Source organism: Pan troglodytes, chromosome 6 (genome assembly GCF_028858775.2).
Source record: "Pan troglodytes isolate AG18354 chromosome 6, NHGRI_mPanTro3-v2.0_pri, whole genome shotgun sequence".
Lineage (NCBI taxonomy): Eukaryota > Metazoa > Chordata > Mammalia > Primates > Hominidae > Pan > Pan troglodytes.
Window position 1 is genome coordinate 12,350,288 of NC_072404.2, and position 23,906 is coordinate 12,374,193.

At 48.1% G+C, this 23,906-nt stretch overlaps 1 protein-coding gene across 4 annotated transcripts in view; it reads left to right on the forward strand.

Moving 5' to 3' along the window:
• Window positions 1–21,781: 21,781 nt before the first annotated feature.
• The window catches only part of CYTH3 (cytohesin 3), a 111,538-nt gene continuing 109,413 nt past the window's right edge, over window positions 21,782–23,906 (forward strand). Inside the window, exon 1 of one of the 4 annotated variants that reach the window (XM_063813739.1) lies at window positions 21,782–21,971. Coding sequence is in view for 2 of the 4 variants with exons in the window: in XM_016946020.3 (XP_016801509.1) it covers window positions 21,938–21,971 (34 nt within the window). In the remaining 2 variants the exon portion in view is untranslated. 4 annotated transcript variants of the gene reach the window in all.

Sequence of the window (23,906 nt, forward strand, 5' to 3'; positions counted from 1 at the left end):
CTAAGGACAGGGCTTGGCTGCAGCTGCCACCGTACGCACTGATTCTGATCCCCTGCCAAGTCAGTCTTGTCCCTGGGGATGACAGTGGTGAGTAGATTCAGAAGGGGTTGTGGTCACCTCAACTCAGATTCAGTCCTTGGCTAAAATAGGGTAAAGACGAGGCTGATATTGTTGTTATTTTTGTTTTTTTGAGACGGACTGTCTCTCTGTCCACTCAGGCTGGAGTGCAGTGGCGCCATCTCGGCTCACTGCAACCTCTGCTTCCCAGATTGGAGCAATTCTCCTGCCTCAGCCTCCCAAGTAGCTCAGATTACAGGCACCCGCCACCATGCCCGGCTAATTTTTGTGTTTTTTAGTAGAGACGGGGTTTCACCATATTGGCCAGGCTGGTCTCAAACTCCTGACCTGAAATGATCTGCCCGCCTCGGCCTCCAAAAGTGCTGGGATTATGAAAATTTTTGAAATACAGGTGAAATTCACATAACGTGATATTAACCATTGTATTAGTCCGTTTTCATGCTGCTGATAAAGACATACCCGAGACTGTGTAATTTATAAAGAAAAAGAGGTTTAGTCTGGGCGCGGTGGTTCACTTCTGTAATCCCAGCACTTTGGGAGGCCGAGGCGGGCAGATCACCTGAGGTCAGGAGTTCGAGACCAACCTGGCCAACATGGTGAAACACCATCTCTACTAAAAATACAAAAATTAGCTGGGTGTGGTGTCAGGCTCCTGTCATCCCAGCTACTCGCGAGAATTGCTTGAACTCGGGAGGCGGAGGTTGCATGAGCCAGGATCATGCCACTGCCCTCCAGCCTGGGCGACAAGAGCGAGAATTCATCTCAAAAAAAAAAAAAAAAAAGATGAGATGAGATTTGTGTGGGAACACAGCCAAACCATATCAACCATTTTAGTCACAAAAGGACTAATGCTGTATGATCCCAGTTTTATGAGGTCCCTAGAGCAGTAAAATTCATAGAGATAGAAGGTATGGTGGTTGCGGGGGGCTGGGAGGAAGGAGAATGGGGAGTGTGTGACGGGTGGAGTTTCAGATTGGGAAGATAAGGAAGTTCTGGAGATGGATGGTGGTGATGGTTGCACAACACTGTGAATGTGCTTAGTGCCACTCAACTGGTCGCTTACAAGTGGTTAAAATGGTAAAATGTACACATATTTTATCACAATAAAATATATATGTTATATATTTTGTCACATAAAATATATATGTTATATATTTTGTCACATAAAATATATATGGCTGGGTGTGGTGGGTGGCTCATGCCTGTAATCCTAGCACTTTGGGAAGTCGAGGCAGGCAAATTAGTTGAACCTAGGAGTTCGAGACCAACTTGGGTAACATGGTGAAACCCTGTCTCTACAAAAAAATACAAAAATTGGCCAGAGTGGTGGCATGTGTCTGCAGTCCCAGCTATTCGGGAGGCTTAAGTGGGAGGATCGCTTGAGCCTGGGAGGCAGAGTTTTCAGTGAGCCAAGATTGTGCCATTGCACTCCAGCCTGGGAGACAGAGTGAGACCCTGTCTCAAAAAAAAAAAAAAGAAAAGAAAAAGAAAAGGATCAGGCACAGTGGCTCACACCTGTAATCCCTGCACTGTGGGAGGCCTAGGCGGGTACATTACCTGAGATCAGGAGTTTGAGACCAGACTGGCCAACATGGCAAAACCCCATCTCTACTAAAAATACAAAAATTAGCTGGGCGTGGTGGCACATGCCTGTAATCCCAGCTCCTTGGGAGACCGAGGTGGGAGAATCGCTTGAACCTGGGAGGCGGAGGTTGCAGTGAGCGGAGATCTTGCCACTGCACTCCAGCCTGGGTGACAGAGTGAGACTCCATCTCAAAAACAAAAACAAAGCAAACAAACAAAAAATATATATATATGTGTGTGTGTGTGTATGTTTTATATATGCAAAACATTAATAATAACCATTTTAAAATATACAGTTCAGTGGCATTTAGTGCATTCCCACTGTTCTGCCACCACCTCTTCTATCTAGTATCAATATATATACGTGTATATATGTATATTTAATTTTTTTTTTTCAGATGGAGTCTCCCTCTGTCACCCAGGCTGGAGTGCAATAGTGCCATCTCGGCTCACTGCAACCACTGCCTCCTGGATTCAAGCAATTCTTCTGCCTCTGCCTCCTGAGTAGCTGAGATTACAGACACGTGCCACCAAGCCCGGCTAATTTAGTAGAGACGGGGTTTCACCATGTTGGTCAGGCTGGTCTCGAACTCCTGACCTTGTGATCCACCCGCCTCGGCCTCCCAAAGTGCAGGGATTACAGGCATGAGCCACCGCGCCCGGCCTGTATATTTAAGTTTTTAGTAGAGACAAGGTCTCACTATGTTGCCCAGGCTGCTCTCGAACTCCTGGCCTCAAGTGATTCTCTCACCTTGGCCTCCCAAAGTGCTGGGATTTCAGGCTGTAGCCACTGTGCCCGGCTGTTCCAAAATGTTTTAACATCATGAAAAGGAAACCTCATTCCCATTAAGCAGTTTCTCATCGTTCTACTCCCACCCCAGCCCCTGGCAACCATCAATTTGCTTTCTGTCTCTATGGATTTACTTATTCTAGATATTTCCTATAAATGGAATCATACAATATGTGGTCTTTGTGTTTGGCTTCTTCTACTTAGCCTCATGTTTTTGGGCCAGGCATGGTGGCTCATTCCTATAATCCCAGCACTTTCACAGGCTGAGGCAGGAAGATCAGTGGAGGTCAGGAGTCTGAGACCAGCCTGGGCAATATAGCAAGACCCCATCTCTATTGAAGATAATGTTTCTGGCCGGGAGCGGTGGCTTACGCCTGTAATCCCAGCACTTTGGGAGGCCGAGGCGGGTGGATCACAAAGTTAAGGGATTGAGACCGTCCTGGCCAACATGGTAAAACCCTGTCTCTACTAAAAATAAAAATTAGCTGGGCCTGGTGGTGCAGCACCTGTGGTCCCAGCTACTCGGGAGGCTGAGGCAGGAGAATCACTTGAACCCAGGAGGTGGAGGTTGCAGTAAGCCGAGATCACGCCACTGAACTCCAGCCTGGCAACACAGCGAGACTTCGTCTAAAAAAAAAAAAAAAAAAGATAATGTTTCTGAAATTCATTCACATTGTTTCATGCATCAGCTCTTCCTTCCCTCTTTTTTGTTTGAGATAGGGTCTCACTCTGTCACCTAGGGTAGAGTGCAGTGGCATGATCACAACTCGGGCCAACCTCAACCTCCTGGGCTCGAGTGATTCTCCCACCTCAGCTCCCTGAGTAGCTGGGACCACAGGTGCGTGACACTATGCCTGGCTATATTTTATTTTATTTTTTATAAATGGGGTCTTGCTATGTTGTCCAGGCTGGTCTTGAACTCCTGGGGTCATGTGATTCTCCTACCTGGGCCTCCCAAAGTGCTGGGATTACAGGTGTGAGCCCCCTCACCCAGCCGCTTCCTTCCTTTTGGTGGCCGAGTAGTATTCCACTGTGTGGATTTATTACCATTTGTTTCTCCATCTGTGGATGGACATACGGCCTGTTCCCACCTTTTGGTTATTGTGAACAGTGCTGCTGTGAGTATTCACATACAAGGATTTGTTTGGGTGCCTCTGCTGGGAACATTTTTGGCTGCTTTTTGCTCTCAGTTTCTTTCTGGCCTTGCCAAGAGGGCTCCCAGATCCCCTTCTTCACTTGTGGCCAGGTTGGTCCTGCTGGGGCTTCCTACAGCTTGTGAGACAATTGGTGCTTCTTGGAGAACCTGCTGGGTGACGTGTCTCAGAGGGTCACAGCACTCGGCGGCCACCCAGCAATTAGAAAGCTGCCTTGTCATGCTCTCTGGAGAGAGTACCTGAGTATGTGGCCTGGCAGTTCCGTCTGTCGGTTTTCTGGAAGCAACCAGGAGCTGTCCCAGCCTCTGTGGGGCAGGTACAGCAAGAATCCACCTCCCCGAGTCACCACTTGGAGAGCCTTGAAGTCTGTGGACATCCTGTCCCATTGCAACTTTAGTGTTAACAGGATGTGTCAGACATGACACTGAAATGGGAGGGGAGGACAGTGAGGCCGAAACTCTGCCCAGCAAGGCTTACCACGGGAGGCTCCGGGAATGGTTACTGAGGCCTGAACACGTCTGGTGGACACAGTGAGCTTCCAGCAAAGGACAATGGGCTTTTAGGCGCCAATAGCATTAGAAATAATGAGACATGGAATTTCTCTGCTGTGTGGTTTCATACCTTTTTAATTTATTGAGGTGAAATTCACATGAAATTAACCATTTTAAAGTGAGCAATTCAAGGCTTGGCATGGTGGCTCACACCTATAATCCCAACACTTTGGGAGGCTGAGGCAGGAGGATCACTTGAGCCCAGGAGTTCAAGACCAGCTTGGGCAGCATAGTGAGATCTTGTCTCTCCAAAAAATACATATATGTAAAAACATTAACTGGGCACGGTGGTGCGCACATGTAGTCCCAGCTACTCCGGAGGCTAAGGTGGGAGGATCGCTTGAGCCCAGGAGGTTGAGGCTGCAGTGAGCTGTGATCACACCACTGCACTCCAGCCTAGGAGACAGAACCAGACTCTATTAAAAAAAAAAAAAGTAGTTATGTAATATTGCTGTACTTATTAAATGATGAAGATTGTGATGGTGATGGTGATGGGGGTATCGATGGAAGTGCCAGGCAAAATCCAAGCCCCAGTAGCTGACTTCTTTTTTTTTTTTTGAGACAGAATCTCGCTCTGTCGCCCAGGCTGGAGTTCAGTGGCGCAATCTCGGCTCACTGCAAGCTCTGCCTCCCGGGTTTATGCCATTCTCCTGCCTCAGCCTCCTGAGTAGCTGGGACTACAGATGCCCGCCACCACGCCTGGCTAATTTTTTGTATTTTTAGTAGAGATGGCATTTCACCACGTTAGCCAGGATGGTCTCCATCTCCTGAGCTTGTGATCCACCTGCCTCAGCCTCCCAAAGTCCTGGGATTACAGGCGTGAGCCACAGCATCCAGCCCCCAGTAGTACACTTCTTATCCTAAATCCAGGAGAGAAAATGATGCAGGATAGTGAATAACAAGAGAGAGACATCTGGAAGAGTTTGCCTTCATTCAGGAGAAGCCAAGAGAACTGAAAGCCTTTTCAGGAATTAGGACATTCAGCTGGGTGCGGTGGCGTACACCTGTAATCCCAGTACTTTGGGAGGCTGAGGCAGGAGAATTGCTTGAGCCCAGGAGTTGGAGACCAGCCTGGGCAACATAGCGAGACCCTGTCTGTACAAAAAATAAGAAAAAAAATCCCAGCTACTTAGGAGACTGAGGTGGGACAATCACTGGAACCCAGGAGTTCAAGACCAGCCTGGACAACATAGTGAGACCCCCATCTCTACACAAAAATTTTGTTAGGCCGGGCGTGGTGGCTCATGTCTGTAATGCCAGCACTTTGGGAGGCCGAGGCAGGTGGATCACAAGGTCAAGAGATTGAGAACAAACTGGCTAATGCAGTGAAACCCCGTCTCTACTAAAAATACAAAAATTAGCTGGGTGTGGTGGTGCGCACCTGTAGTCCCAGCTACTCAGGAGGCTGAGGCAGGAGAATCGCTTGAACCCAGGAGTGGAGGTTGCAGTGAGCCGAGATCACGACACTGCACTCCAGCCTGGCGACAGAACAAGACTCCATCTCAAAAAAAAAAAAAAAAAAAAATCTAATAGCCAAGTTTTGGGTCACATGCCTGTAGTCCCAGATACTCAGGAGGCTGAGGTGGGAGGATTGCTTGAGCTCAGCAGTTGGAGGCTGCAGTGAGCTATGATTGTACCGCTGCACTCCAGCCTGGGCAACAGAGTGAGACCCTGTCAAAGAAGGAAGGAAGGAAGGAAGGAGATAGAGAAAGAAGGAAGGAAGGAGAGAAAGAAGGAAAGAGAGAAAGAAAGAAAAGAAAGAAAGGAAGGAAGGAAAAGGAAGGAAGGGAGGGAGGGAGGGAGGAAGGAAAGAAGGAAGAAAAGGGGAGGAGGGAGGGAAGAAGGAAAGAAGGAAGGAAGGAGAGAGAGAAAGGAAGGAAGGAGAGAAGGAAGGAAGGAGGGAAAGGAAGGAAAGGAAGGAAGGAAGAAAAAGAGGAAGGAACGGAGGGAGGGAGGAAGGGAGGGAGGAAGGAAGGAAGGGAGGAAGGAAAAGGAGACATTAGGCCGGGCATGGAAGTTCATGCCTGTCATCCCAGCACTTTGGGAGACTGAGGTGGGCGGATCACTTGAGGTCAGGAGTTCGAGACCAGCCTGGCCAACATGGTGAAACCCTATCTCTACAAAAAATACAAAAATTAGCATGGAGCGGTGGCACACGCCTGTAAACCCAGCTACTCAGGAGGCTGAAGTAGGAGAATCGCTTGAAACTGGGAGGCAGAGATTGCAGTGAGCCAAAATTGTGCCACTGCACTCCAGCCTGGGCGACAGAGGGAGATTCTTTTTTTTATTTTTTAGCTTTTTTTTTCATTTTATTATTATTATACTTTAAGTTTTAGGGTACATGTGCACAATGTGCAGGTTTGTTACATATGTATACATGTGCCGGTTTGTTACATATGTATACATGTGCCATGTTGGGGTGCTGCACCCATTAACTCGTCATTTAGCATTAGGTATATCTCCTAATGCTATCCCTCCTCCCGCCCCGCACCCCACAACAGTCCCCGGTGTGTGATGTTCCCCTTCCTGTGTCCATGTGATCTCATTGTTCAATTCCCACCTATGAGTGAGAACATGCGGTGTTTGGTTTTTTGTCCTTGCGAAAGTTTGCTGAGAATGATGGTTTCCAGTTTCATCCATGTCCCTACAAAGGACATGAACTCATCATTTTTTATGGCTGCATAGTATTCCATGGTGTATATGTGCCACATTTTCTTAATCCATTCTATCATTGTTGGACACTTAGGTTGGTTCCAAGTCTTTGCTATTGTGAATAGTGCAGCTATAAACATACGTGTGCATGTGTCTTTATAGCAGCATGATTTATAGTCCTTTGGGTATATACCCAGTAATGGGATGGCTGGGTCAAATGGTATTTCTAGTTCTAGATCCTTGAGGAATTGCCACACTGACTTCCACAATGGTTGAACTAGTTTACAGTCCCACCAACAGTGTAAAAGTGTTCCTATTTCTCCACATCCTCTCCAGCACCTGTTGTTTCCTGACTTTTTAATGATCACCATTCTAACTGGTGTGAGATGGTATCTCATTGTGGTTTTGATTTGCATTTCTCTGATGGCCAGTGATGGTGAGCATTTTTTCATGTGTTTTTTGGCTGCATAAATGTCTTCTTTTGAGAAGTATCTGTTCATATCCTTCGCACACTTTTTCATGGGGTTGTTTGTTTTTTTCTTGTAAATTTGTTTGAGTTCATTGTAGATTCTGGATTTTAGCCCTTTGTCAGATGAGTAGGTTGCAAAAATTTTCTCCCATTCTGTAGGTTGCCTGTTCACTCTGATGGTAGTTTCTTTTGCTGTGCAGAAGCTCTTTAGTTTAAGAGATTCTGTCTTTAAAAAAAAAAAAAAAAAAGAAAGAAAGAAAAAAAGAAATTAAAGCACTCTCTCCCTGTGACCCACCTGCCCACCTGCTCAGGCAGGGTGTCTCCCTGCCAAGGTCCAGTAGGTCTCATTTCTTGCCTCCTTTGAACTTGGCAGTGTGGAGGGGTTAGAAGGGCCGTGACTAAGCTTCCAGCCAGCTGACTGGCCATCTTCTGATGAGCAGGCGGGCGCCGAGGGGAGACTGTGCCCTGGGCAGTGCATTTGTGTGGCGGCGCCAGAATGGGATTTTTGTTTGCTTGTTTTCCAGCTCCTTTTTTACACACAGCAAAATGTTGCATGCTTGAGGGTGTGTCTCCTGTTTCCTTTTGTAGAAGACAATCCTTCACTTCCCAGATGGAATCAATCTGGGATGTATTTTCTCTGTGAGCCAGCCGTGTGCACAGCTCCGGGATGGTGGAGACTGTCTTCTCTGGGCGTCCGTAGCAAAAGACTCCACTTACCAGAGACCACCAAAGAGACAGAATCAAACAGTGTTAGGGTCCTAGGGCTGCTGTAACAATGACTGCAGATCGCGGTCTTAAAAGCAACAGAAGTTGTCTAGGCGCGGTGGCTCACGCCTGTAATCCCAGCACTGTGGGAGGCTGAGGCAGGAGGATAGCTTCAGGCCAGGATTTCGAGACCAGCCTGGGTAACGTGGTGAAACACCGTCTCTACTAAAAATACAAAAAAAAAAAAAAAAAAAAAAAAGCTGGACGTGGTAGTGCACGGCTGTAATCCCAGGCTGAGGCAGGAAAATTGCTTGAACTCGGGAGGCGGAGGTTGCAGTGAGCCAAGATCGTGCCACTGCACTCCATCCTGGGTGACAAGAGCGAAACTGTGTCTCAAAAAACAAACAAACAAACAAAAAACAATAATTAGCCATATGTGGTGGCACCCACCTGTGCTCCCAGCTACTCGGGAGGCTGGAGGTGGGAGGATTGCTTGAGCTCAGTTGAAGGCTGCAGTGAGCTATGATCGCAGCACTGCACTCCAGTGTGGGCAACAGAGTGAGACTCTGTCTAAAAAAAAAAAAAAAAAGTAAAAAAAAGGGGAGGATCCTTCTAGGCCTCTCTTCCAGCTTCTGGTGGCTCCCGGCAATCCTTAGTATTCCGTAGATGGTAGCTGCATTGCTGCCATGTCTGCCTCCATTGTCACACACTTCCTTGTGTGTGTCTTCTCTTTTTTTTTTTGGAGATGGAGTCTCACTCTGTCACCCAGGCTGGAGTGCAGTGGTGCGATCTTGGCTCACTGCAACCTCCGCCTCCCAGGTTCAAGTGATTCTCCTGCCTCAGCCTCCCAAATAGCTGGGACTACAGGTGTTTGCCACCACACCCAGCTAATTTTTTGTATTTTAGTAGAGACGAGGTTTCACCATGTTGGCCAAGCTGGTCTCGAACTCCTGACCTCAAGTGATCCTCCCACCTCGGCCTCACGAAGTGCTGGGATTACAAGCATGAGCTACTGTGCCCAGCTCTACTTCTCTTTTAAGCAATACTGCATTTTGTTTGTTGTTGAGGTTCAATCATCTTTATTCCCTCGTGGCCCTTCCCAGTTAATGCCAGCCAACCCTAGGTAGCCCCTGTGAAGTTGGGGCTTCTAGGAGGCAGTTAGAAGTGGGGGAGCTCATTCAGGGCTGCGTGGTGAGGGAGCTGCACAACAGGGGAAACTTCTAGTACAGATGGGACGTCAGGAAAAGACAGGAAGGAAGGGCCTCTGCTGTAGTGCAGCTCTCAGCGTCTCGCCAGCTCCATGGGGGCCCAGAGTAGAAGCTGCCAGGGGAGGAGCCCCAGGATGCCCTTGTCCCCTGCTGTCCACCCAGTTTCCCCGCTGGGTGACATCTCATGTAACTGTAGTAAAATATCAAAACCAGGAGTTCGACATTGGCATAAAGGGTGTATGTGGTTCTGTGTCATCGTATCACACAGGTAGATCCATCCATGCGATCATCGCCGCAATCAGGATACAGATCTGGGCCAGGCTCGATGACTCATGCTTGTAATTCCAGCACTTTGGGAGGCGGAAGTGGGCGGATCACTTGAGGCCAGGAGTTCAAGACCAGCCTGGGCAATAGCCGTTCAACAACAACAACAACAACAACAACAACAAACTTAACAAATTAGCTGGGTGTGGTAGCTCGCGCCTGTATTCCCAGCTACTCACTCGGGAGGCTGAGGTGGGAGGATCACTTGAGCCCGGGAGGTCGAGGCTGTAGTCAGCTGTGATTGTGCCACTGCACTCCAGCCTGGGCAACAGAGTGAGACACTGTCTCCCACTTCCTGAAAAATGATACAGATCTGTTCCATGATCTCAAATGCCAAAGAGCCTCCTGCTTCCCTGCTGCAGTCACACCACTCTCCTCCCCCACGAACATACCAACCCTTGTCAATCACTAATCTGTTTTCCATCTTTACAATGTTGTCATTTTGAAAATGTTACATAAATGAATTCCTGTAGTATGTGATCTTTTGAGATTGGCTTTTATCGCTCAATGTAATGCCCTTGAGATGCGTCCAAACTGATGCTCATATTGTTTGTTCATATTTTTATTGTTGAGTAGTATTCCATGGTATGGACGTACCAGTTTAATTTTTTACTTATTGTAGGACACCTTGGTTGTTTCCTGTTTTTGGTTATTACGAATAAATTGCTGTGAGTATTCATGTCTGTGGTTTTGTTGGGACATAACTTTTTTGATTGTTTGTTTTGAGACAATGAAATCACTCTGTTGCCCAGGCTGCAGTGCAGTGGCAGGATCACGGCTCACTGCGGCCTCCACCTCCTGGGCTCAAGTGATCCTACTGCCTTAGCCTCCCGAGTAGCTGGAACTGCAGGCTCATGCCACCACGTCCAGCTAATTTTTGTATTCTTTGTAGAGATGGGGTCTTGCTGTGTTACCAAGGCTGGTCTCAAACTCCTGGGCTCAAAGGATCCGCTCACCCCAGCCTCCTAAAATGCTGGGACTACAGGCATGACCCATCATGCCCAGCCGAACATAACTTTTTTTTTTTTTTGAGACGGAATCTTGTTCTGTCTCCCACGCTGGAGTGCAGTGGCGCAACCTTGAGGGCTCACTGCAATCTCCGCCTCCCAGGTTCCAGAGATTCTCCTGCCTCAGCCTCCCGAGTAGCTGGGATCACAGGCGCCCACCACCATGCCAAGCTAATGTTTTGTATTTTTAGTACAGATGGGGTTTCACCATGTTGGCCAGGCTTGTCTCAAGCTCCTGACCTCAAGTGATCTGCCCGCCTCGGCCTCCCAAATTGCTGGAATTACAGGCATGAGCCACTGCGCCCAACCCTGGATTCTTTTTTTTCCTGCTAAGTTTTAGAGTTCTTTATACATTCTAGGAATGAGTAAGCTTTCAGATATGCAACACATTTCTCCCTGCAAATATTGGAAATATTTTTGCAATTATTTTCTCCCTTTGTGGCTTGTTTTTTTATCCTTTTAATTGGGTCCTTCACAGAGTATAAGTTTTAAATTTTGATGAAGTTCAGTTTATTGATGTTTTTTCTTTTATGGATCATGTGTTTTTGTTGTTGTTGTTGAGACAGACTCTGGCTCTTTTTCCCAGGCTGGAGTGCAGTGGTGTGATCTCGACTCGCTGCAACCTCTGCCTCCCAGGCTCAAGCCATCCTCCCAACTTAGCCTCCTGAGTAGCTGGAACTACAGGCATGTGCACCACCATGCCTGGCTAATTTTTGTGTTTTTGGTAGAGACAGGGTTTCTTCATGTTGCCCAGGCTGGTCTCAAACCCCTAAGCTCAAGCAATCTGCCTGCCTTGGCCTCCTGAACTGTTGGGATTACAGGCGTGAGCCACCATGCCCGGCTGGATTGTGCTTTTCAAGGTGTCATGTCTGGCCGGGTGCGGTGGCTGATGCCTGTAATCCCAGCACTTTGGGAGGCCGAGGTGGGTGGATCACGAGGTCAGGAGACCGAGACCATCCTAGCTAACACGGTGAAACCCCGTCTCTACTAAACATACAAAAAAAAAAAAAAAATAGCTGGGCATGGTGGCAGATGCCTGTAGTCCCAGCTACTTGGGAGGGTGAGGCAGGAGAATGGCATGAACCTAGGAGGCGGAGCTTGCAGTGAGCCAAGATCACACCACTGCACTCCAGCCTGGGTGAGAGAGTGAGACTCTGTCTCAAAAAAAAAAAAAAAGAAAGAAAGAAAGTGTCATGTCTAAAAACTTTTCACTAAGCTGTAAGTCCCAAAGATTTTCTCTTGTTGCCTTCTAAAAGCATGGTTTTCACACTTGGCATTTAAATCTATGATTCTTTTTTTTTTTTTTTGAGATGGAGTCTCGCTTTGTCACCCAGGCTGGAGTGCAGTGGTGCGATCTCGGCTCACTGCAATCTCCACCTCCCAGGTTCAAGCAATTCTCCTGTCTCAGCCTCCTGAGTAGCTGGGATTACAGGCACCCACCGCCATGCCTGGCTAATTTTTGTATTTTTAGTAGAGATGGGGGTTTCACCATATTGGTCAGGCTGGTCTCGAACTCCTGACCTCAGGTGATCCACCCACCTCGGCCTGCCAAAGTGCTGGGATTACAGGAGTGAACCACTGCACCCAACCCTATGATTCATTTTGAGTTAATATTTGTATAAGTTAATTTTTGTCAGGTTTCTTTTTTTTTTCAATTTTATTGGCTATTCTTACATTGCTATACTTTTTTTTGGCCTATAAATATCCAATTGCTCCAGCACCATTTGTTGAAAGACTATCCTTCCTCCATTGAATGGCTGTTAGTCCGTTGTCAAAAAATCATTTGTCTGTAATCCTAGCACACGCCTGTAATCCCAGCACTTTGGAAGGCTGAGGTGGGCAGATTGCATGAGCCCAGGAGTTCAAGACCAGTGTAGGCAACATAGCGAGACCCTGTCTCCACAAAAAATACAAAAATTATCCAGGCATGGTGGTGTGCGCCTATAGTCCCAGCTACTTGGGAGGCTGAGGTGGGAGGATGGCATGAGCCTGGGAGGTGGAGGTTGCAGTGAGCCGAGATCATGCCATTGCATTCCATCCTGGGTGACACAGCCAGATCGTGTCTCAAAAAAAAATCAGGTGGCTGTACTTGTGTGGGGTTACTCCTGCCTACTGTATTCCATTCACCTGTGTATCTGTCTTTCAGCCAGTACCACATGGTCTTCATTACTAGAGCTACGTAGTAAGTCTTGAAATTGGGTACAGTGATTTCTCCTACTTTTTCTTTTTCCAAATTGTTTGAGCTATTTTATTTTATTTATTTATTTATTTTTGAGACAAAGTCTCAATCTGTTGCCCAGGCAGGAGTGCGGTGGCACAATCTTGGCTCACTGCAACCTCCACCTCCTGGGTTCAAGCGATTCTCCTACCTCAGCCACCAGAGTAGCTGGGACTACAGGCATACGCCACCACGCCCAGCTGATTTTCATACTTTTAGTAGAGACAGGGTTTCACCATGTTGGCCAGGCTAGTCTCGAACTCCTGACCTCAAGTGATCCACCCACCTTGGCCTCCCAAAGTGCTGGAATTACAGGCATGAGCCACTGTGCCCAGCCTGTTTGAGCTATTTTAGTTCCTTTGTCTTTCTATGTAAGTTTTAGAATAATCTTGGCTATATTTACTAAACATCTTGCTGGAATTTTGATAGGAATTGCTTTAAACCTGTATCTCAATTTGGGGAGAATTGGTATCTTTACTATGTTGAGTATTCTAATCCACGAACACAACATGCCTCCCTGTTTATTTGGATCTAGTTTGAGTTCTTCTATTTCAGTGTTTTGTCATTTTTAACATACAAATCCTGTACATGTTTTGTTAAATTTACACTCACGTGTTTTATTTATTTATTTATTTTTTGAGACGGAGTTTCGCTCTTGTTGCAAAGGCTGGAGTGCATTGGTGCAATCTCGGCTCACCGCAACCTCTGTCTCTCAGGTTCAAGCGATTCTCCTGCCTCAGCCTCCCGAGTAGCTGAGACTACAGGCATGTGCCACCACTCCTGGCTAATTTTGTATTTTTAATAGAGACAGGGTTTCTCCATGTTGGTCAGGCTGGTCTTGAACTCCCAACCTCAGGTGATTCGCCTACCTTGGCCTCCCAAAGTGCTGGGATTACAGGCGTAAGCCACTGGGTCCAGTCTTCACGTGTGTTTTTTTTTTTTTTTTCAAGAAATTGTACGTTGCATTTTGTTTCAAATTTTAGATTCCACATTTTCATTGCTAGTACATATTAATAGAAATACAATTGATTTATATATATTAATCTCATATCCTGTAACCTTGCTGAATTCACTTATGAGTTCTAGGAGGTTTTTGTAGATTGTTTGGAATTTTCTTTTCTTTCTTTTCTTTTTTTTTTTTGAGACGGTCTCACTCTGTTGCCCAGGCTAGAGAGCAGTGGCATGATCTTGGCTCACTGCAACCTCTGCCTCCCGGGTTCATGTGATTCTCCTGCCTCAGCCTCCCCAGTAACTGGGATTACAGGTGCCCGCCACCACGCCCAGTTAATTTTTGTATTTTTAGTAGAGACAAGGTTTCACCATGTTGACCAGGCTGGTCTTCAAACTGAGCTCAAGTGATCCTCCCGCCTCGGCCCCCCACTATGCTGGGGTTACAGCATGAGACACCACACCCAGCTGAAATTTTCTATGTAGACATTTTTTCTATATAGACCTATTTTTTTTTTTTAGGCAGGGTCTCACTCTGTTGCCCAGGCTGGAGTGCAGTAGTGGCGTGATCACAGCTCACTGCAGGCTCAAACTCCTGGACTCAACCAATCCTCCCACCCCAGTCTCCCAAGTAGCCGGGACTGCAAGTGCATGACACCACACCTAGCTAATTTTTAAGTCTTTTGTAGAGACAGGGTCTCACTATGTTGCCCAGGCTGGTCTCTTTTTAAATTTTTCTAAGTAAAGGAGAGTTGGCCCCTATAAGGGTGTCGTAAATGTCTCCGGGGCCCTCATAGTGATTCCAGGTGCTGAGTTCTGACATGTCCTTCACTGAAGGTCATTGACTGCCTGGGCACGGTGGCTCATGCCTGTCATCCTAGAACTTCAGGAAGCCGGTGTGGGAGGATCGCCTCAGCTCAGAAGTTTGAGCTCACTCTGGGCAACATACTGAGATCTCGTGTCTACAAACAATTTTTGAAAATTAGCCAGGCGTGGTGGTGTGCGCCTCTCAGCTCCTCAGGAGGCTGAGGTGGGAGGATTGCTTGAGCCGAGGAGGCTGAGGCTGCAGTGAGCCATGATTACACTATTGCCCTCCAGCTTGGGCCTGACACCCTGTTTCAAAAATAAATAAATAAATACAAATTAAAAAGTCATTGACTGCTGTCTTCTGTTGAATCCCCAGGGCCTATGTGGTGGAGAGGCTAAGAAACAGGTTTTGTTTTGTTTGTAGCAACAAGGTCTCACTCTTTTACCCAGCCTGACCTTGACCTCCTAGCCTCAAGCAATCCTCAACCTCTCAAAGTGCTGGGATTACAGACATGCACCACCATGCCTGTCCAGAAGCAGGTTGCTGAATGAAGAAACTAACATCAAAAAATGAGGCTTGGAGTCCCCCGATTCCCTTATGAAAATGCACACATGTGTCTGTAGCCCTAAGAACCCAGTTATTTGGCAGACTGATGAGGTATGCAGTGGAGACACATGAGCAGGGACCACGGACCATGGCAGGGGTGAGTTCCAGAAGGCAAACTTGGAGGGAGAGACAGCAACGAGAAGGTGGCGGTGGAAGGAGGGAGCCCTCACTGAAACTCAGCTTTGCCTTCCAGCTTGGCAGACAGATTCCCTCTGGCTTGTGAATCAGAAGGCGGGAAAACTTCCTACTTCTGTGGATAACAATGACGAGTATTTATTGAGTGCTTATTGTGTGCTACACACTGTATATGACAGCATCTGGTTCTCACAGTAACTGTATGGGCCGGGGTTGTTGTTGGTTCCATTTCACAGAAATTTCACAGGAACTAGGGCACAGAGAGGTGAAGCAACTTGCCCAAGGTCACACAGCCAAGAAACAAAAGTGCCTGGGCCATCTGATTTTAGAGCCTAGGTAGTACCTTGTGATATATCATGGCTGGGACCCAGTGACAATTACAGGTCACTACTCGGTGTAATGACCAGAACTCATGGATGGCTTTTGCTGTCCTACAAGCCAAATTGCAGTATCACATTGGTGTGGGTGCTGTTAGGCCCTCCAGATCACAATGCCCTGTGACTGGTGTTGGGACGCTTGATTGCTGGCTAGGAGCACACTTTCTTTTTTGAGATGGAGTCTCACTCTGTCTCCCAGGCTGGAGTGCAGTGACATGATCTCAGCTCACTGCAACCTCCGCCTCTCGGGTTCAAGCGATTCTCCTGCCTCAGCCTCCTGAGCAGCTGGGATTACAGGTGCGCATCACCACACCCAGCTAATTTTCGTATTGTTAGTAGAGGTGGGGTTTCACTATGTTGGGTCAAGCTCATCTGAACTCCTGACCTCGTGATCTGCCTGCCTCGGCCTCCCGAAGTGCTGGGGTTACAGGCGGGAGCCACTGCGCCCGGCCTAGGAGCACATTTTCTATTCCAAGGACCATGATAGCAGACACAGATGTGCTACATCTTGTTGGTTGTCATTTTCACCCTTTTTCTTTTTAATTGCCTGTCCAATAGTACACTCTGCACCCCAGGATGGATTCTCTTGATGATTTTAAGCTGCACGCTGCAGACTCTGACCAACTTAATTTTTTAAATTAATTTTTTTTTGTTGTTTTTAGTAGGTCAGGGACATACTATAGAAATGAAGAACCAGGCCAAGCTCAGTGGCTCATGCCTGCAATCCCAGCACTTTGGGAGGCCGAGGTAGGAGGATCACTTGAGCCCAGGAGTTCGGGACCAACCTGGGCAACACAGTGAAAATCTACAAAAATAAATAAATAAATAAAAAATTAGCTGGGTGTGGTGGTGCTCGCCTGTGGTCCCAGTTTTCCAGGAGGCTGAGGTGGGAGGGTTGTTTGAGGCCAGGAGTTTGAGGCTGCAGTGAGCTGTGATTGCACCACTGCACTCCAGCCTGGGCAACAGAGCGAGACCCTATCTCAAAAAAATAAGAAGTAGATAAAAATAACCGTTTTTAGTACTATAGAAGACACCTTGTATATAATAACTCTTAGTATTGAGGCTGCTTTGAGTGGATATAATGTTTTTCTGCCAATGACAAATAGCTCAAACTGTGGTCAAATTATTTGTTCCAAGTTTACCACAGAGAAATCTGACTACCTTTGTTCTTACAAAAATGCAAGTCACTAATCAATCTAAAAGGAATTAAGCTGCCCTTGGTAATGTGAGGCCAGGGAACTGATGTCAATTGTGTGGATTATTCTGGGGATAGAAGAAGAAGGCCAAGGTGGACTGCACTGAATGGCTGGAACGAGAGACAGAGTATTGTGAAGGCTGGCATGTCTGGGCTTTTGAAAATTTAATAAGGATGTGACTTGACTCTTGGACCCCTGTCATTTGCCTGAGCAGAACGGAGTATGTTAATTTGCACGAGATCATCTCCATTCCAATGAGATGTTTTCTTTCCTTAATGAAATTAGGTTGCAGAAAGCATTCCTTTTCTTTCCTAACTGTGAGCTGACAGTGAGCTGGCCACAGTGCGTGTCTTCTCCGGACTGTGACAGATCCCCGATGTAACAGATTACTTGAGTCCCCATCTGCTGATAGTCACATTTGTGCCTGCATTTCTTAACTGTTATTAGGGGAGATGAGAGCTGCTCCAGGCAGGGTCTGGAGTAGCTCTAGCCTGGGTAGCTCGGGAAGCCTCTTTATGGCCAAGCATCAAGAAACCGTCCTTGGCAGGGTTTTGGCTCTTGTGACCCTCAGTGCTGGGAGAGGACACTTCTGTCCGATTTCGCAGACTTTCACTTGGAGGATGGATGAATGTACAAAGAAGTCCTCTGACCTTTCCGGAATGTTCACATTCTTGATTTCTTAAACTATTTCGGCAGTGGTCAAAAGGCTGATAAATGGGTTTCAACATGTTTTCAAAATGTTTCCCATTTTTGATGGCCCTGTTCATCCAGCAGTGGTAACAAATATTGTTGTTTTCGCTTTTTTGACATGGCCACACCCTGCAGCAGACAGCAGAGACAGAATAAATACAGACTACAGTCTCTGTCCTGAAGGAGTTTTTTGTTTTTTGTTTTGTTTTGAGATAGGGTCTCACTCTGTTGCCCACGTTAAAGTGCGGTGTTGCGATCCCGGCTCACTGTAGCCTCAACCTCTGGGCTTAGTCTCCTGAATAGCTGGGACTACAAGTGTGCACCACTGCACCCGGCTCATATATATATATATATACATTTTGAGACAGGGTCTGGCTCTGTCACCCAGGGTGGAGTGCAGTGGTGCGATCTCGACTCACTGCAACCTCTGCCGTCCAGACTCAAGCGATCCTCCTACCTCAGCCTCTCCAGTAGCTGGGACTACAGGCTTGTGTCACCATGCCCAGCTAATTATACTTTGTATTTTTTGTAGAGATAGGGTTTTGCTGTGTTGCCCAGGCTGATCTTGAACTCCTGAGCTCAAAGGATCCACCTGTTTTGTCCTCCCAAAGTGCTGGGATTACAGGTGTGATTTATTTTTTATTTTTTATTTTTGTACAGACATGGTTCGCTATGTTGCCCAGGCTGGTCCTGAACTCCTGGGCGCAAGCGATCCTCCTGCCTTGGCATCTGAAAGTGCTGGGATTACAGGCATGAGCCACCGCCCAGCCCTGAAGCAGTTTTAAGTCTGCAAAGCCAATTCACATGAAATAGCAAATACTATGAGAAAGTCTACAGAGTCAGATGTCAAAATTACAATTTTTTTTTTTTTTTGAGACGGAGTCTCGCTCCTGTCGCCCATGCTGGAGTGCAGTGGCGTGATCTCGGCTCACTGCAACCTCTGCCTCCTGGGTTCAAGTGATTTTCCTGCCTCAGCTTCCTGAGTAGCTGGGGTTACAGGCGCCCGCCACCGTGCCTGGCTAATTTTTGTAGTTTAGTAGAGACAGGGTTTCACCATGTTGGCCAGGCTGATCTCGAACTCCTGACCTCAAGTGATCTGCCTGCCTCGGCCTCCCAAACTGCTAGGATTATAGGCATGAGCCATCGTGCCCGGCCATGCCCGGCTAATTTTTTATATTTTTGGTAGAGATGGGGTTTCATCATGTTGGCCAGGCTGGTCTCGAACTCTTGACCTCATGATCTGCCCGCCTCAGCCTCCCAAAGTGCTGGGATTACAGGTATGAGCCACTGCGCCCGGCCCCTAAAGCAGTTTTAAGGCTGCAAAGCCAATTCACACGAAACAGCAAATACTATGAGAAAGTCTACAGAGTCAGATATCAAAATTACAATTACATAATTATTTGTTTAATGGCTGTATTCCTTCTAGGCCATCCGTTCCATAAGCCTGGGGACTGGGCCGGGTGCGGTGGTTTACGCCTATAATCCCGGCACTTTGGGAGGCTGAGGTGGGTGGATCACGAGGTCAGGAGATCGAGACCATCCTGGCTAATATGGTGAAATCCCGTCTCTACTAAAAATACAAAAAATTATCTGGGCATGGTGGCGGGCGCCTGTAGTCCTAGCTACTCGGGAGGCTGAGGCAGGAGAATGGCTAGAACCCGGGAGGCAGAGCTTGCAGTGAGCCAAGATAGCGCCACTACACTCCAGCCTGGGCGACAGAGTGAGACTCTGTGTCAAAAAACAAAAACAAAAACAAAAACAAAACCTGGGGACTGAATTTACCTTTTTCATCATTTTCCCAGCACCTAGGACAGTGTCTGGAATACAGGAGGTGCCTAAATATTTATCATCTGACCAAATGATTGCAATTATTTAATAATTGGGTTTAATACTTGTTATTCTGCAGCGATGCCTGCTGCATGAATTATTTTCCTCACAAATTCACTTATAAAACTTTCAACATCTGAGCAAACCACTCATAAACTATGCATAAAGTGAGTGCCTATCTTAGTGAGTAACTAAAATACTTAAAGTTCCTATATGTAGAGATAATACGTATGTAAGCAGATTAGATCATTGCTATCTTGGTGGGATTTGAGAGATGCTGGAAAGCACTTCTTTTTGAAAATATGTAATTTTTCCATTAGATATTAATTCCTTCGAGTTGTGAAGATTTTGAAGTCTTCCAATTTCCCCATTAAAGCACAGAAATGACACCCAAAGCCTTTATCCCCCCAATATTTTTGCAGAATTTGTTGAAATGCAAGCCCAGGCTAAACCATGGGGATAATGTAATATCCTCCTTATATAACTGGGCTGTGCTTTAGTCTGATGAAAATTAGATTAGATGGAGATCAGAGAAGCCACTTCTAGATTAAAACTCTGAGAAAAGCACCTGTGGATCACATTCTAAGACACCTAAAGAATTAAGAATTGACATGAAAAAGCATTTATAATTGATAGTATCTTTGAGTTCAAAGCTCTGCATATCTCATTATCAAGTTCAAAGTAATGCTGTCATTTTTTCTCAGTAACTACGCTCTTATCTCCAAGATAACAAAGCTGACGGGAACAAGATCAGGAAGCCGAGTCCGGGGGTTGGGAGTTGAACCCTACATCTCCTGACTCCCAGACCCCTTTTCTGGTGCCTCTTTGTCACTCAAGCCGTCAAACACCTTTGCACGCAGCAGTGTCCCTTGGCTGGGTGCGGTGGCTCATGCCTGTAATCCCAGCACTTCGGGAGGTCAAGGTGGGAGGATCGCTTGAGTCCAGAAGTTTGAGACAAGCATGGGCAAACATGGCAAGATCTCGTCTCTAAAAAAGAATACAAAAATTAACCGATACATGGTGGCAAGTACCTATGGTCCCAGCTATTTGGGAGGCTGAAGTGTGAGGATCACTCGAGACACTGCACTCCAGACTGGGCAACAGAGCGAGACCCTGTCTCAAAAAAAAAGTGTCCCTCGTGGGTTTGGTTGCATGAGAATGCTTGGTGTTCAATTCTTGAGGTTATTAGAAGATTGAACTTTGAAATCATCCCGCAACCTTGAACCAAAAGGTGAAATTGTCCACTTTGATAGATGACAACGGAAGGATCCTTTGGTTCAATGGACAGCTTGTAAATATAAAACAGTTGCTGGAAAATTATATTAGAGATGAGCTATCTCCTCCATTACAATGTTTGCTTTTCTTTAATGCAATTGAGCTCCAACAGAAAGGCTTGGGAGGGGCCACAAGCAATGCTTCAGGAGTTACTGGAAGAGAGATATGGGGAGTGAGAGAGGAGATCCATCGATGTGGAGCAGGGGCCAGGGGAGGCCTTCTGCCCGGGAGGCCTGTGCTGAGGACCCTGGCTGTGCCCAAGGGAAACTGAATTCAGAGCTCCTTCTGCATCATAAATCTAGGACAGCTGGCAGCTCTCCAAGGGAGACTGGCGCTAAACTCCAAGGGCATCAGCCGCCAGATTGGCCAACCCCTACAATGCCCTTTGAGAGCTGAGCCCCAGGTGTGTTGAATCGGGATTCCGTTCCAACCTCATGACCACATTCATTTACAAGCCCTGCATTTTGTTAATTTGAAAATGCACTCACCAGGAGGGAAGGAGGAGAGGCTGCATTAAATATAAGACAGCGGAAAGGCTGGAATTCTTCTGACATGCATGTCTTAGGAAGGAGAAGGCCTGACCTTGTTCTTTTTTTTTTTGAGACAGGGTCTCACTCTGTCACCCAGACTGGAGTGCAGTGGTGCAATAATAACTCACTGCAGCCTCTACCTACTGGGTTCAAGTGACGTGACCTCCCACCTCAGCCTCCCCAGTAGCTGGAACTACAGGCACATGCCACCATGCCTGGGTCGCTATGTTGTCGGGGCTGGTCTCCAACTTTTGTTCTCCAGCGATCCTCCCACCTCGGCCTCTCAAAGTATTGGAATACAGGTGTGAGCCACCGAGCCTGGCCAGGCCTGACTTCTGAATGCATTCGTTTCTTGATCATTTACCCCGAGTGCACGTGCAAGTTGCACCCCTGGCCACTGGGTTTTGCAGAGTGTGGCGTTCCAGTGTCCGGGTCCCCACGCCTGTCCGCAGGATACTGGAATGCTGAGGGCGAGGAGGCTTCGCTCCACGCACACCGGATCGGTCTGCACTTCAGGGGCCAGGTCTACAGCCTTCCCCAGCGCAGACGCCGCCGGCCCGGCCGGTTCCCGAGGGCGGGGCTGCGCGGCCTCACGCCCCGCCCACCGCGGGCAGAGGCGGGACATGGGTCACGTGACGGCACGCCGACCAGCGAGGCCCCGCCCGGCGGGAGGAGGCCCGGCCGCGACCCGGGCCGCGCGCTGAGGAGCCGCCCGGTCGCCTGCGCGCTCCCTCCGGCGGCGTCCCCAGCCCGCGGCCCCTCTGCTGCCGGCCCCCGGCTCGCCGGCTGCGGGAGTGGCCTCAAGATGGATGAAGACGGCGGCGGCGAGGGTGGTGGCGGTGAGTGTCGGAGGTGTGGTGGGCTCGCCGGCGGCCTGGGGTCGGGGGCTGGGGGTCGCGGGCGCGGCGCTGGGCCGGGGTTCGCCGGAGGAGACGGGGTCGGGGGCAGCGGCAGCGGCGTCCGCTGGAGGCCTGAGGCACGCCGGGCCAGGGCCGAGGCGGGGTCTCCGGGGGCCGAGGGAGGGGGCGGGCCGGGGTCGCCGTTCAGCGCTGGCGAGGGTCTGGGTACCAGGCCGGGGCTGCCGCGGGCCGGGGTCGACCCGGAGTCTCGGGCCGGGGTTTGGGTGTCGCTCCTCTGGGGCGGGGGATCTTGCGGGGCGACCTTCCCCGCATCTTGTCGCCAAGGGCGTTCATGCCCTCCGGAGCCCGGCGTTTCGGACGCCCCCTTTGAGCTCAGGTGGGCGGAAGCGGCTGAGCCGGTGGGAAACCGGGAGGGGAAAGTTTTGCACTGGAGGCTCCTCGAGTGTACAGGACGGGAGGGCAGGGGGAACGGTTGGAAAGCGTGACAGTCTGCTTGGCTTTGGGTCAGAAACGGTCGCTGGATTTGCTCGAACGGGGAGGGGGCCAGCTGGAGTTCAGGTCAGGGTAGACGTTTTAGGAAACGGCAGACGCGACAGATTGAGCAAAAAACTCCGTGGAGCCGAGGGTGGGAGACACGAGCTGCACCCAGCACAGAGGCAAGACCGGAGAGCCAGGTGTGCCCGGAGCCAGGTGTGCTCCCGAGTGGGTCGGGTCGATGCGCGTCGTGGCCCAGGTGGTCTGTGTCTGACGTTCGGTTTCCTCTTGCTGGAGGAATCGTGTTTGTTGGAAATTATTTCGTGGAATACAAATGACTGCTGGGTCATGCTGGGAATTAGATTTTAAAAACAGAGGAACGTGCCTCTGTATGGAGTGGGTGTTCGCTTTGGAAAGCAAAGGGTTAATGCCCGTGTTTTTACAGGAACAGCCGAAGTTGAGGTTCTCTAGACTTTTTTTTTTTTTCCTGAAGATCTCCTTTGAGCTGACAGAGAAATCATCAGAATCATCAGAACCCCATGTAATAAGGGAGCAGTTTAGAGAAATCTTAATTACAGGCTGCCGGAGCAGCTGCCTGTAAGAATCAGCAGTATTGAATGCTTCAGGATGAAGTGGTTCATCATCAAGGTGCCTTCCAGAATTCAAGTGCTGCTCAGAGGGAGATGTTTTTTTGCTGAAAGACGCGATGCAGCCAGGATGGTGGGAAGTTGGCACCCGTCATGGCATTTGGCGAGTTCAGTTCTTATAGTTGAAGCTAGGGGTAGCACTGTGGCACCGAGTGGGTGTGTTGATGAAAAGGGAGCGCTGTGGAACGAAGGCGCCCAGTTGCGAACCCTCCTACAGTCAGGCTGTCTGTCTGGAGCCATGAGATCCTAAGGAATGGGTTCCCGGTGGATGTCGTGTTTCCTGCCTGTCACAATTTGGGCATAGCAGTTTTCCCTTGTTAGAAAAGAAAGACAACTGTAATATGCAGACGTTGGACATTAGCGTCAAGGCAGCTAGCTGGCTTGGCAGTTTTGTTTGTAAGGTGCTTTGGGCTCTGTGAGTAAAGAAATGTAGACTTGAAGATTAAAGCAGGAATGAAGAGGAAAAGAGGAGGCTTTAATGTGCTCCAGCAATTTGCAGCTCTTGAGTACTATAACAAAGGATGATATGAAGTATCAAAAGTCTTAAAACTGTCCTTGGGTTGTTAGTATCTCTTCTGGGAATATATCACAGGGAAGCAACCTTGAAATAAACCCCTCACGTATAAAGATGTGTATTATGCTGTTTAAAATAGCAAAAAATTGGAAACAGCAACGCCAACAGCAGGGGCATGGTGAGGTAAATTATGGGAAGTTTATTGAAGTATTTTACAACCATTAAAATAAGCAGTTTTATACATCATGGTTTAAACAACATAAACATTGGTGACATTAT